Raw genomic sequence first — 14167 nt, forward strand, 5'->3', positions numbered from 1 at the left:
TAAACACATCAGTGGTAAATATGTGTAATATGAAAACGAACGTCCCCGTCGATTTCACTTTGTTGCGTTGGTATCGCTCACTGTCATGGCTCCTTGAGCGAGTGGCTATCAGCTCCTAAAACGTTATCAAAATCTTTGGGGGAGAAATACAGCACTTCTTCCCTTATTTAAAGAAAAAAAATCGGGTTTTTTTACGGCTCGGGTTTTGCTTGGATACATTATTAACATGGCGGGGAGCAATACGGCTCAGAAAACATGGGAGCTGTCTAACAGCATGCAGGAAGTTCAGAGCATTGATGAAATTTACAAATATGACAAAAAGCAACAACAAGAAATCCTCGCTGCGAAACCATGGACGAAAGAGTGGGTGCAAAACAACATTGTGGTATTTAGGTTTCTGTCTAAGTATTTAGGTGATTGCTGAGCTGCCGTATTCGTATTAAATGGTGTTCGTTGGTAGTTTATTGTTGGAACATTAGTGGTAGCTTAGCTACAAACTAGCAAACCGGTCTTTATGTTAGTAGCAGTACAGCAAACTGGATGTGTATCTACAATATACGCACTGCTTAATATTATCTAACATCAATACAAATACATTTGTCATTGTTCACCTTTTAGTCACCACTACTTCAAGTACTGCAAAATCTCAGCTTTGGCCCTGTTGAAGATGGTAATGCATGCCAGATCTGGAGGAAACCTGGAGGTGATGGGCCTCATGCTGGGAAAGGTGGACGGTGAAACCATGATCATCATGGACAGCTTTGCTTTGCCCGTGGAGGGCACAGAGACCAGAGTTAACGCCCAGGCGGCAGCCTATGAATACATGGCTGCCTATATTGAAAATGCCAAACAGGTGGGACATTGACTTCCACGCACATAAAGAGCATCGTGTTTGAATTATGACTTAGAAAGAAGGAACCGAACTATAGCCTAAATAAAATCAGACTTGATTTCATCTGAGACATTAACTTAATACTTTCTGTGAATGTCACTGGCTTACAACCATTTTTTTTTTAACTTAAGGAAGAGTGTTTCAGCTGCTTTAGAAAAATCTTTAACTTAATATCAATAAAATTTTTACAAACTATAAAGGGATTATTTGAAGCATTACTGTCTTTTGATAGTATTAATATTCTGATAACCATATATAACCACATTTGTCTGCCTTTTCCCATGCTGAGTATACGATTACTTACCTCTAACCTATTTTCAAGCACTTTATTGTAGTTAATGTTGCAACCCAAGAAGCAGGAATACAGTATAAATATATTATAAGGTTAATATGATTTGCACTCTTTTATATTATCTAGGAATAATTGTAAAGTTTTGTGTAAATTGTACTATGTTATGAGGTTTCTCCAGTCCCTGTTTAACATACACTATCCAATACTCTAATGAATTCAAGTGACTACACGAATGTGGAGATATTTTTTCTTAAAAGAAAAAGGAAAGATAGGAAAAATGCGACTTTAGATAAGGATAAAAACTGCAAACTGTGTCAAATACAATCATGTTACTGACATCTTACACTGCCCTAAAGAAGATATGATTTTATATTATCTACAATTCCTCAGGTTGGCCGGCTGGAGAATGCGATAGGCTGGTACCACAGTCATCCAGGCTATGGATGCTGGCTCTCCGGCATAGATGTCAGCACCCAGATGCTCAACCAACAGTTTCAGGAGCCTTTTGTGGCTGTTGTGGTAAGATGGGAAATAGTAACCAGTTTTATTTTGAAGCTAATGGCTTTTTGTTTGTTTTTTTAACTGTGACTTCTACTTTCCCACTTTTCAAATGGAGCTTATCCCATATCCCACATCCCATTAATGTGGGTGTAACTGAGAAGGGGGGAAGATTACTGATGGATGAGTTGTAGATTTGCATGTAGTACTGATGAATATTTTGCTATTACAACCACATTTGCTATTTACACTTCATTTGGTTTAGCGGCGCTTAAATGCCAGGGGCGTCATGTAATTAAGTGCGTATTTTCAGCACACTGACAGCCCCAGTAAAAAGGCTCCTGGTGGCCACATTTGAGTAGTCCCTAGAGGTTTGTGTGACCCCTGACTCTGTTTTCCTGTTCTACTGTATCTTGCTTCCTATAGATTGATCCCACTCGGACTATTTCTGCAGGGAAAGTCAACCTCGGTGCCTTCAGAACCTACCCGAAGGTAAAGCAAAGACTTTAGCAGCAGTCCTCTTTGGTCTTTAGTAAAATCACAAAATATCTGTTTTTTCATTCTTCTTGTGCATAGCTGTATTTGATTATTTGAGACGTTTTTATATACTGATTTTATTGCTGTGTATTTGTTAAGAATATATTTATAATTTTTTTTCAGTCACTCTGTATTCTTAATTCCTTATTACTGTAGTAAGTACTTAGTATTTCCTTTTTGGATTTTTAGGGTTACAAACCCCCTGATGAGGGACCCTCAGAATATCAGACTATCCCCCTGAACAAGATTGAAGACTTTGGTGTACACTGTAAACAGTGAGTATTTATATTTGCTACAGTATTGTACCGGATCAAATACTTGTGTAGCATGTACCGTATCACACATTTTTTATTGTTTACTTTATTTTCAGTACTTGCATATGCGCTTCTTTTTTCTCTGTCGCTCTCCTTTTTAGGTATTACGCCTTGGAGGTTACTTACTTTAAGTCCTCCCTCGATAGAAAGCTCCTGGAACTCCTTTGGAATAAATATTGGGTTAATACCTTAAGTTCTTCAAGTCTCCTCACGGTATGTAGGGCATTTCAAAAATCAAAATGTTTGCTATTTGTTTGACATTTTGATTTATGGTTAATTATTACTCTATAACTCATTTAGACATGTGGTCACCAGCTTGTGATGTCATGATTTATTGCTGCTTATTAGCTAAGCGTCCGTGTTTGTTGATTTTAGTAATAAGCTGTACATGAACTTTTTTTCACAATGGAGATAAGTATTAAAGCTGGAGCCGACTCCATGATGCTCCTTTTCCCCCTTGCTGTTCGTTTGCCCCTCATGTAAATTTGCATTGTGGATGCAGGAACTCTGTCCTGAGCTTGACTAAACAGTCTAAATAGGCATCAGGCTTGTCCAAACAGTTGGTTTTTTGGCGTTTTGGATGAAGATGAATTGACTAGATGTCAAGAACGGGCTGCTTTATGGGTGACGGGCTTTGTCAGTTGCTACACTGTCACCCCAGCCAGGGGCCTCCCTTGTCATTGTGTTTTAATTACCTTTTCTACCATAAACACGGCCTCACCTTAAGCAAACCTTTCACTGACTTCTTTTCATTCACCACAACCCATAAAGTGTTCCTCTGGCTTTTTAGACATATTTGTTGCCATTCTGCAAAAAAAGAAAAAAAAAGGAAAATCTGTTATCAAGCTTTTAGTGGCAAATTGTGCATGAGTCAGTTTCTGTGTGTTTGTGTGTTGCATGGTCAGAACTCGGACTACACCACGGGCCAGGTGTTCGACCTGTCAGAGAAGCTGGAGCAGTCGGAGGCCCAGCTGGGCAGAGGCTGCTTCATGCTCGGATTAGACACACACGACAGAAAGTCTGAGGACAAACTGGCCAAAGCAACACGAGACAGGTGGGTTTTATTTTCGATAGAATGCTTTAGTAAAATTAAATGTCAGCTTAATTTATTTTGGGCACTGTAACTTAAGTATGATATAATATGACTGTAAATGTATAAATAATATCCCACTAGATGAATAAAGTGGTCAGTGGTGTTGCTTTCAATTATGTAATCATATTTTCTACTTGTGTGATATATATTATTTTTTCCACTGACCTTATAACTGGCTTGTTTTCTTTTATTTCGAGCAGTATTTTTATCACATCCTCAAATTAAATGTCAGTCTTTTTTAAATCTGGCATTGATTAGGTGTTAAGGACAGTAGTTTATTTTTGTGTTTGTTGCTAAATTAATCTAAAATTTGTTTCTTAATCAGACCAGTGTTGCTTAGCAGTAATAATTCAGTGCTTTAAGATACTTTTTAATCAGTTATTATGCAAACTGACCCCATTTGGCTATTTCAAATTTCTTGATATAGTTTCTAATAGAATCCAGCTCAGTAATGTCTTTATGAACTCCGCCAAGGTGGTCATGTTTTTGGGAGCATTTTCGTGTGTCATTCTTTCTGTGTGCAAACAGCTTCAAAATGTTTGAATTCATTTAGATAAACTTTGTTGGGGTGTAAGGTGGCATCATGGTAACAATCCATTAAGATTTTCCTTACATCCACTCAGGCCTTCAAGGTCAACTTAATGATTTATTGCCTGAAAATTGACAAAAAGCCTTATAACTTAGAAGCTATGATTCTTACAAGTGTGGTATAAAAAGCACCATATAAGGATTTAAAATATCATGTCATATTTGACCTCTGACCTCTCCTTCAGGGTCAATAGATTGATCTGAAGGTGATAATGATGCTATATAGAGAGATTTAAAACAGTTTCTTTCAGCAATTGTTTGTATTGACAACATAGAGGCATATTAGGAATGACATATAGAGTCTAAGTAACATGTTACTATATTATGAATTTGTTATGCACATTACAATAATAGGTTATAACTGTTTAAATACGTAATTTGAATACACAAAATATGTTAGAATAAGTATTTTTTAAAAACAAACTTCTGCTGAAAAACCTTTTTTTTTTCACTTTTTTATTATTAAATATTTAAACTAAACAATGAAGTAAATGCTACACTTGTACTATATCCACATGAATTTAAAAAACGGGTTTCATCAGGGCAAATAATGTTGATAGTGGTTTCAGTTTCAGTTTCATCTTTTAGTGGCTCTATAATGTAGTGGTTTAAACCTTCAGCTGTCAAGCTAAACATCCCCGGTTTCAGGATAAGACACAGGAAGGCCAAATCACACACGGCGAGCTACCTGCTGTGGCGACCCCTCGTGAATACGAGTGCAGTCGAAAGTAGCTTTAGTTTCAGTGATATCTGATACATACACCCACTACGAATGTCTGCAAACAGCAACGTTACCTTTAAAAAGTCTGCTGACACCACTTTAAATGTCATATCCCTTTATGCGGCATCTGTTTTCCTTTTCTTTTTTCCCCCCTGGATTAAATGCTGATCTTCATTTCTCTCTGTGGTTTATTTTAGCTGCAAGACAACCATAGAAGCGATTCATGGTCTGATGTCTCAAGTCATTAAGGACAAACTCTTCAATCAAATCAACACGTCTGGCAATTAAACCTCAGCCACAAGGCCATTTGTATTACACCTGGAAATGTGTTCTTGTGCATGCCCGGTGCTTACTGATTCATGGTGTATGTTTAACTGCTAAGAGTAGCATCATCTGTTATTTCTCTTGGGAGTGCTTTTCTATTCATTTTTCCTTCATGTAGGTAAGAATTAGAAGACACCTGCAAAAAATAAAACTTAAAAAAAGCAGCATTTTGTGTTTTTGTTTTTTTTTGTTTCTTTGTTTCTTTGTTTTATATAAGGCAAAGTGTAGCTGGGACAGTGATCGGTTTCAGTGGAAGGTGGATTAGATGTACACTGCTGTCCAAATGTTTACTCTTTAATGCATAATATTATATTCTCAATGCCCAAGGCACGGTGGCATCTTTTCACACATAGCCCTGATTCAGCACAACATTTAAATAACACATCGGTGTAGTCACATTTAACGCTCAGTCTAACCTAGCACCAGTCAGTCATTCAAGTGGTGTAGCCTGTCATAGCATTACATAATGGAACAACAAACTACAGCTTCTGCTTAGGCTCAGCGGGAATCGACTGCCATGCGTGAGATGTCTCTGCGGAGTTGCTCCCAGCACAGTTTGGCCCTCGGTGGTACGCTGTGGCAGAGCGGCCAGCTCGTCAGGTTGTGGTGTGGCAGTGATGCAGGGCAGAAACAGAAGCCGTGCACACTGGGGTCCATTCACCCGACGCGCCTGCTCTCCATCGAAGCAGACACTCGCCGAGTCTGCCTTTCTTTCTTTTCCCTTTTTTTTTTTCCTGTTCCTTTGGCCTGGGGTTGTGTGATGTCTTTTTCTATGGTATTGTAATGGCTACATGTATATTTTTGATGTCATGTATTGCAGAGGAGAGAATCCCAGTGGGAGAGTGGAGGTGCCTGTTTTTTCTCATAAGCATGAGCTTTGGCACCACTTGCTATAATGATTTTACTTAACCATGATTTAACCCGTGTCTTAAAACTGAGAACTTTTGGTGTACTGGTTTACGAAGATGGAACTTATTAGATTAGATTTCATGAAGTTTAGGAATATGAAATCATTGAGTAAGGTTTTTGCAGTCAGTCTATTGACTAGTTTGTATTTTCGCCAAATATTTAAATGTATTACATGTCTGACTGTCAGTGCTGAGGAGGTATTTAAAATATGCACTTCTAAAATAGATTAACCTAATGTTTGGTCTTTCATGATTTAAGAAACATGTTGAACTTGTTGGATATGTAAATATTGTGATTATCACCAGATGGACATTTGTATGCATGACTAAAGCTGCAATAAGAACATTTATGTAAATTCTAATCAAGTCAAATTGTGGGCAGCCAAAAAAAATTAAACGATCCTTTTCAACAGATTTCTAATTCTGAAGTATGTTCCCGTTAGTACAAAAAGGTTTCTGCTTGCATGACTGTGAAAAAGAAACATCGTAAAATAAAATGATTTAAGAAGCGTTTTTAATGTATATGGCACTGCTTTGACAGATAGTTAAAAAGCCTGCTGTTGTCCAATAGGCGGCATAGATCTAATGACCACACTAATCAGGAGATGGAAAGAGCAGTTTTGCTGTGAGAATGATTGATCCCGCTTCCTCCCCACCAAGGGCTGCTGCATAAGCAGAGGCAAGTCACTCCTTCAAAGGAAACCCAGGTCATGACAAAATTTAAAGTTTACCGACTTTCCCCTAAAATAAAAACATAAAAAAGCTTTTTTCAATCTGGAAGTTTTACTATCATGTTAGCTGTTCGGGACTTTTCAGTACACTAGTCCCCCAGTTAGCTACTTAATAGCCTACTTCCGCTTCGCTGGTGTTGCGCCAATTTCAGTGACCCGTGGAATTCTGTTGTGTCTCGCGGACGCTACTTCCGTTGTTTCCATAGAAACCATGTTCACGATCTCAAACAAAAAAGCCCAACACGCTTGAAAACTGTGTAGCTATAACATACGTTTTAAACCCCCTTGCCGGCGTTGAAAGGTAGGAGAATGCAGTTAACTATTTATATATTTGATTTTTACACCTGAAGAATATTTAGCGGAAACGTAGAACTTCGTGTTAGATGTAGTTAAGAGGCTAATATTGGGGCTATATTTGTTGTGCTAGCGAAGCTACACAACATAAAAAGGACCCGATTCCTTCCTTTCACTGTTGCTTTGGACTTTATCCACTTCAGTATGTTACTCCCTGCCCGTATGCACTGCTATAAGCGTGGATTTTCTTTGACAGTGACAAACCGCCGTCCCTGAAAACCCCAGGCCCAGGAGTGTTTGAGTTCAGTTATCGATCAGTGTCTAGTTTTCCTTACACCACCGACCTGAAGCCTTGAGATCAAGCGTGGATGAGACCTGCTGTCACATCACTCTGCTCTCCTCTCCCCAACACTATCTTTTAACTACACGCGTACACAGTTGTATACTTAATACAACCTAAGCTTAATACCTGAGGAAATTAAACTCAAAAAGTATAATTGTATACCTCACGGTCAGGTCATTTTAGTACACAAGCCTTATATAAAAACACAGTGGTCACCTAAAAGCATATAATTTTCCATTAGTTATTTCAAACCATGACGTGATTAGGTTTTAGACCATTGAAATTTCTGTACAAGGTTATTACAAATGTAAAAAGAATACTTTTCTGTCAGCAAATATTCAGAGGAAATATTTATATGTTTTAGACACAGCCAACCCATAGTCACTGCTGTGGGCTGAATGCTTGGCTGAAGCTGAAAGGGATCCTCTCTGAAGCCGAGATTGTGACAAGCCAACATGGTACATCTGACCGTAGATCTGATTGCTAAGTCTAGAAAGCACTTCAAAAAGAAAAGGGGCCTCTCCTTCCCAGAGTACCTCAAGACACTCACCCACCTCCACTTTTCTAACAAGAATATTGAAGATATTGTAAGTAACCAGCATCTTTAACACTTCTTTAATTCTGTTTTTTCAATTTACTAATTTTAATGCCTAATTTTCTTGATTTTCAAGGGAGATCTTTCAATGTGTACAAACCTCACCGTTCTTTACCTGTATGATAATAACATCACTTACATTGGCAACCTCAGCTTTGCCTCCAACCTCACGCATCTCTATATGCAGAACAACAGCATAACCCATATAGACAATCTGCACAATCTGCAGAACCTCTCTAAACTGTGAGTAAAGTTCAACTGATTGGTGATAAATATATGAAGTGGGAGGTGTGTGTTTGAACATGTATGTTATTTTCGCTGCTCTGCAGGTATCTCGGGGGGAACAGAATTGCTGTGGTGGAGGGCTTAGAGCAGCTCCATCAGCTCAAAGAGCTTCATGTGGAGAATCAAAGACTGACACCGGGGGAAAAGTTGCTCTTTGACCCCAGGACTCTCGACTCCCTCGCTGTATGACCTATTTTTACTCTGTTCGGCTCACTAATAGTATCAGAACAAAACATCTCCCACACTTCCAAATAACTTAAGTTATCCTTGGTTGATTCATTATACGTTTTTAAGCTATCGAAAGACCAGACGAAGGTCTGACATTCCCTTTTCATGCACAAAGATGTGTGTGAGCTGTCAACCCATGTGTAGGTTATCACATCCAGTGAAAGAGAGATCTGAGATTTCCCCTGATCCGTGTAAGAGCAATATTGTGCAGGGTTTGATGATGTCAAAGAGATCTCTGTTGCTCCCTCTGGTCTGACAAATCAGTTGAGTCTGTTTGCTTCGTTTACTGCCCATGCTATGGATAAACACACCAGAAGTCTCAGCTTCTTGTTTGTTTAGATAAATTAAAGAAATTGCTGTGCAAATTTAAAGAGTTCCAGCGTTTTATAAATGAGCCATTGTGAAACTTCTAACCAGGGTGAACATTTTGCAACTGCACCACACACATATATATATGTAAAGACAACATATCCACATGCTTAAGAGTACTTACAAGTGAATAAAGAGATAAAAGTAAATGTAGTTTGGATCAACTAGTACTGCTTCCTTTAAGCTCTGATATATGGTATTGCAGATATTTTCCTTGGGTGGGTGCAAATGATTTTTGTCTTTTCTTTGGAAGTTGCGTTGCATATTTGAATACCTGTAGTTTAATATCAAGTTGATTTGACCATAAAAAATATGTTTCATATATACGTTATAGTCTAGGATCTGTTTGTAGTAGTCTGTCATTGTACTGACTGTAACATGAACTATTTTCTTTACATTAATATGAATTCTGTAAATTCTTTGTTCAGGAATCTCTGTGTGTCCTGAATATTAATAACAACAACATCGATGATATCAGAGACCTGGCGGTGCTGAAGGAGCTCCAGCATTTTTCTGCTGCAGACAATAAGCTGTGCAGTATTGAGGTAAATATACGTTTTCAGGACTTACTTGATGTCATTCAAGGCTCCTGCTGCAGTGTGACTCAATTAGAAAGTGAGTGCACGTGAAGTCAAAGTAAATACTACCCCTTCACAGCAACTATGCATGCCTGATCAGGTCAGCATTAACATTGTTCCATGGCTTTCTGCACTGATGTGTGAAATGATATGGATAGCGGGGTTGTAAGGAACTAAATCCTGCAAATCCCGCCAGAGCTTCCCAGTCTCCACGACTCGCACAGGGTCAGAATTATTCAACAAATCAGCGAACCATTCCCCCGAGAATTTTCTCGCTGACAGCTTCAAACAAGCACAAGTTTCTCCCGTTCCTTGGAAGGTTGATTTTTCCTCTCTGCCTTGGAATCATCTATTTGATGTCGCAAACCCCCGCTGTATCACTTTATGAGATTTATTAGACTCCCTGACGCTATGATGGCAATGATATCTCTGTTTAAACTCATCTGTTAACTGAAAAAGTTGATGGCTTTATTTGAAAGGGTGTAATTCTTGCTTCTTATTGGCATTTAATAGCAGGATGACGCAATGAAAGCACTTTGTAGTTGACTTTACTACCTTCTTAAAACAGAAGACTTTCTTTGGAGATCGTTGATGCAGGTAATTGTTGTACACGTGTCATTTTTTTTAGCAGATGTCTCCTATAATTTATACAACCCGTCTGCCACTATCGATTGCGCAAAGACAGCCCTCCAAAGGATCAATTTTTTCTTCTGCACCATTTGGTCAGAGTCCAGAGGAAACATTATGGATTTTTAAAATAGATTATGACAGGCAGTCAGCCCGGGTGACAAATGGGGAGCATCTTCTGAGGCAGTTAGCTGTGCGCGGGGCAGAGAGGACAGGGGGAATCGAAGCTCTGGTCAAATACAGGTTCATAACTGGCCCATCATTAGTGGAAGTGAGAGAGCCGGCCAAGCTCAGTGAGCATTCAGCCTCTGCTGTTCTCCACGCCCCGCGTGGGGGGCAATTTGGCGCTGGGCTCCTCTTCAGTGAGGGCCTTCTGAGTGACGGCCCTGACACGATCATTTATCAAAGCCTGGGAGCGCGTGGTGCTCAGGGGTCCCCCTCTGAACTGATTGCGGCTCAAGCTGGAAAAGTGGAAGCGCTTTGGCCAAGACAGGAAGGCAATGAACAATCAGAGCGTGTCCAGAGAGTATTCATATTTCCAGGCTTGGATTAATGTGCCTTTAGATAAACATACAACTGCAGGCTACTCGCTGGAGGAGCCAGCCTCACACTGCCCCAGGAGAAAACTTGTAGTTACATGACACCGGCGACACTGTTTATTAAAACAGACTGATGTGTTGTTTATGCACTTTCTATTGGCCCTTATACTTCATATTACCATTCACTCACACCTTTCTTTTTTTCCCTATGATCATCTGTATAGCAATCATAAGATTGCATTATATCTGTTTTAAACAAACTGGGCTATTGTTTGATGTGTAGACAATAACCTTAGAGACACAGTGTTTCCAGTAGAATAATTAGGGATTCAGACACAACAGATTATAGCAGATTTCCTGCTCTGTGTTTATTTTCAGGAGCTAGAAGATGTGTTCAGCCACTGGCCTCAGCTGTTTCTAATGGATTTGAGTGGAAATCCTGTGTGTAAAAAACCAAAGTACAGAGACCGCCTGATAACCGTGTGCACAAGCCTCGGTAAAATAATAATCATTTGTTTGCTCAGTTCACTTCTAATTTGAAAATACGCTTTCATTATTTTGCTGTGACTTAAATTTAGGAAACTCTCTTAAGGATAAAATCAAAACATTCACAATAGTTCATTTTATGTTTTTATTTTCAATGTTTGTTTGGTTAAAACATTTCTTATAGAGGCTCTTGATGGAAGGGAGATTAATGACTTAACCAGAGAGTTTCTTATTAACTGGAAAGCATCCAGGGAGGCCAAGAAGAAAAAAAATAATAAGCATGATGTCTGGAGCACTCATCCCTTATTCTCTAACAAGTAAGTTACTTTATTTGTACATTTTTTTTAAAAATCCACCAACCTTGTTTACAGTCATTTTTCCCTCCTGTTTTTGCTATTTAATTCTCCCTTTCGTCTTTGCATGGTCCATTAAGTCACTTCTTTGCTTTAGTAAGGCTACTGTGGATCTGCTAATATGTATAACAATACTGGAAAACCATACTATCAGTTTTTAGATTAATGTGAAAATCACAAAAAAGTCTGAATTGAGTTTTACATAAGTTCATAAGGCCGCTGGGTGACTTCACACCCATGCAAATTTCAGTAGTAGTAGCAGTACTTGGCTTTGTTTATATTTCAGATGAATTTAACATGGGTCAGGATCTGCAGCCTGGTCACAGCCACGCTAACATGCAGAGGTGGAAGCCACAGCAGTCTCTCAGGTCCAGTATCACAGTTTAAAAAAGCCTACATTCGGCACATCTATGTCATGACTTACTAAATTATTTAACTGCAGACTGAATCCAAATCATAAGTAATAACTGCTGATGGTAGGCTGACCCCAATTCTTAAAGTCCCCCCCTGCCTCCAAAAAAAGTGAACATTGCTAGAGAAATTCATATTTTATTGTAAGAGTCAGTTAGTTTTGCTTCATTCTCCTTCCTATCTTTTTTTCTTGAAAACCTGAAAGGAACCATCAGTTTTACTGATTTTACATAAGATTAAAGACATTTCAGTTTAGCCATAAAACAATTATAGAGATAATATTTATTTGTCAGCATTTGATTTTTTTTTTCTCTCTCTCTCTCTTATCTTCCAGGGCAGAAAAATTCCAGTTTCTGTAAATACCCTTGATCTTTTAGCTGTCTCATCAGCTGTCTGCAGTCATGTGGTTGCTTTAAGACAAACCTACAAGTGCACCAAAATCTTCACCCACGACTAACCGTGCTTGTGCCTTGTTTATCCATCTTGATTATTATATCTGCAAAACTGCAGGGAACTCAGAGTCACTGCAGCTTCCTTCACCTATGGCATGTTTTTACAGCATATTCCAAAGTGATTTCATTATATTGAAATAATAAGTAACTAAAATTAATAACCATTGTGGGGAAAAAATAAAGACACTTATTTAATGGTTTTTTTTACAGCTGTTTTATTGATAATTGCTTTGTGTGAGTGGGGGGGGGGGGGGGGGGGGGGGGGTGTCTGATGATTTAAATAATTTGTCCAAACCCAAACTGCTAGTTGCAATGCATTTCCTGTGATGTCATTTTTCTTCTAAATGCATGTCAGCAAATAAGTGAACATGGAGATCCAGAGTGGCACAATCTAAATGATCGCTCTGCTTTATTATTACAAGTCTTTACATTATCCAAAACTAACAGCGTGTGCTTCCATTTAAACAGCCGTGATAAATGATTCCGTCCTCTTTTATAACATATAAAGCCACAACGCGGACATATTTGGTCTCATCGTCGTTACTTTGAGTTTTTGGGGAGCCACGTGGGTGCGTAACCCTGAAAGATGCGGGATAATTAGGGAAACAAGCTTACTTAACCTTCCCTTACTTCTCCTTATAATTAGTGGCCCGAAGCAATACTGTTACCCCATCCTTACAAAAACAATGTTTATTAAGAACACTCTGAGGATACACATATTATGAATAATTCCTTTCATTAATTTGCCGACATCTCTGTTTGGAGCCCTGAAAATCAGAGTGATTAATTTATGAGTCTCACAAGAATTTCCTCAACGCCTGCCTGTTGATTGCAGTGCTGGAGTTTATTTATTAGCTGTTCCAATGAGTTTGCAATTCAAGACACTCTGGCAATTCGTCACATGTTTTGCATATCACCTTACCCTTGTCAGTTTGGCTTCATGGTCTATTGCAAATAGTGTTTTGGTAGACCAGCCTTTTGTTTCTGACCTTAAGGAGCATATTTGAGGTAATTGTGACCAAACTTCTCCCCAATGCCACTTTTTTTTTCTTTTTTTTTTTTGGTGATAGGCTTATGAAGAAAATACAGTGTCAAGTTCGCAGCCAATTAGAGTGGGATACGGCCTGCACATATCGGAGTTGAAGCAAAAGAGAGCCCTGCCTCTGGCGTTGAAAACGAGCCTCTGCTGCCCCCAGACAGAAATAAGTTGGGAAGGGGGAAAGAGCAGCCTTTTCTCCGCTGCGAGCGGGTGTTATGGGTCGAAAGATTAATTACGTCGGAGTGAAATACTTGTCCGCCGCTTTGTGTATCCAATAAATTAAGGGCTCCCGAGACTTACGCACACAGGTGAAGTGTTGGATGTGCGTACACGGGGACTGCGGCGCAGCGTTCCTGCATACTTTATAAGGATAAACTGGACTTTGAAAGGGACCTCTTCTACATTGGCGAGCAAATTCTCCGACCTAACGACGTCTTCTTTGGGTTGCCTTCATGTCGTTTTTTGAGGCAGAGCCGTTGAGAAGTACCAGAGGTAAACTCCCCATCAGACTACCGAACAGATAAAGCTCTCATGCCGGGAAAGACTTGGTTTGGAAATCTTCTGAGCATAAATTTATGTCAGTGCAACTGGACAGCTGTCAGTTATTTGGATTAGGTTTCTTTTTTGTTGTTTTGTTTTTCTTTGATGCTGAAAGATTTTTTAGACTTGA

At 39.1% G+C, this 14167-nt stretch overlaps 2 protein-coding genes across 4 annotated transcripts; both read left to right on the plus strand.

Moving 5' to 3' along the window:
* Positions 1–60: 60 nt before the first annotated feature.
* Positions 61–5423, plus strand: cops5 (COP9 signalosome subunit 5). The gene is made up of 8 exons (XM_004546643.4): positions 61–363; positions 619–853; positions 1575–1703; positions 2109–2174; positions 2409–2494; positions 2635–2746; positions 3439–3587; positions 5133–5423. Exons 1-8 carry the CDS (start codon positions 227–229, stop codon positions 5221–5223), a joined length of 1005 nt encoding a protein of 334 aa, XP_004546700.1. The 5' UTR covers positions 61–226; the 3' UTR covers positions 5224–5423.
* A 1642-nt stretch (positions 5424–7065) lies between these two features.
* On the plus strand, positions 7066–12668 carry ppp1r42 (protein phosphatase 1, regulatory subunit 42). 3 transcript variants are annotated; one of them, XR_013100119.1, is made up of 9 exons: positions 7066–7199; positions 7900–8122; positions 8207–8373; positions 8460–8598; positions 9441–9557; positions 11135–11252; positions 11427–11559; positions 11882–11963; positions 12341–12667. XR_013100119.1 is itself a non-coding variant. In XM_076888133.1 (8 exons), the coding sequence occupies exons 2-8, from the start codon at positions 7991–7993 to the stop codon at positions 12363–12365; spliced, it is 831 nt and encodes a 276-aa protein (XP_076744248.1). In that variant the 5' UTR covers positions 7066–7199; positions 7900–7990; the 3' UTR covers positions 12366–12668. The 3 variants fall into 3 exon arrangements, 2 of the variants coding, with proteins under 2 accessions (XP_076744248.1, XP_076744249.1); XM_076888133.1 differs by lacking the exon at positions 11882–11963 and having other exon boundaries at positions 12341–12668; XM_076888134.1 differs by lacking the exons at positions 11882–11963; positions 12341–12667 and having other exon boundaries at positions 11429–11554.
* The last annotated feature ends 1499 nt before the right edge of the window (positions 12669–14167 follow it).

The sequence above is a fragment of the Maylandia zebra genome, linkage group LG9, assembly GCF_041146795.1.
Source record: "Maylandia zebra isolate NMK-2024a linkage group LG9, Mzebra_GT3a, whole genome shotgun sequence".
Taxonomy (NCBI): Eukaryota; Metazoa; Chordata; class Actinopteri; order Cichliformes; family Cichlidae; genus Maylandia; species Maylandia zebra.

Bases quoted from the DNA above. Each gene is read 5' to 3' on its own strand.
- ppp1r42 (XM_076888133.1), top strand. From the start codon at position 7,991: ATGGTACATCTGACCGTAGATCTGATTGCTAAGTCTAGAAAGCACTTC. The intron at 8,123-8,206 runs GTAAGTAACCAG...TTGATTTTCAAG, and splicing joins ACAAGAATATTGAAGATATT to GGAGATCTTTCAATGTGTAC. The intron at 8,374-8,459 runs GTGAGTAAAGTT...GCTGCTCTGCAG, and splicing joins CTGCAGAACCTCTCTAAACT to GTATCTCGGGGGGAACAGAA.
- cops5 (XM_004546643.4), top strand. From the start codon at position 227: ATGGCGGGGAGCAATACGGCTCAGAAAACATGGGAGCTGTCTAACAGC. The intron at 1,704-2,108 runs GTAAGATGGGAA...TGCTTCCTATAG, and splicing joins AGCCTTTTGTGGCTGTTGTG to ATTGATCCCACTCGGACTAT. The intron at 2,495-2,634 runs GTGAGTATTTAT...TCTCCTTTTTAG, and splicing joins TTTGGTGTACACTGTAAACA to GTATTACGCCTTGGAGGTTA.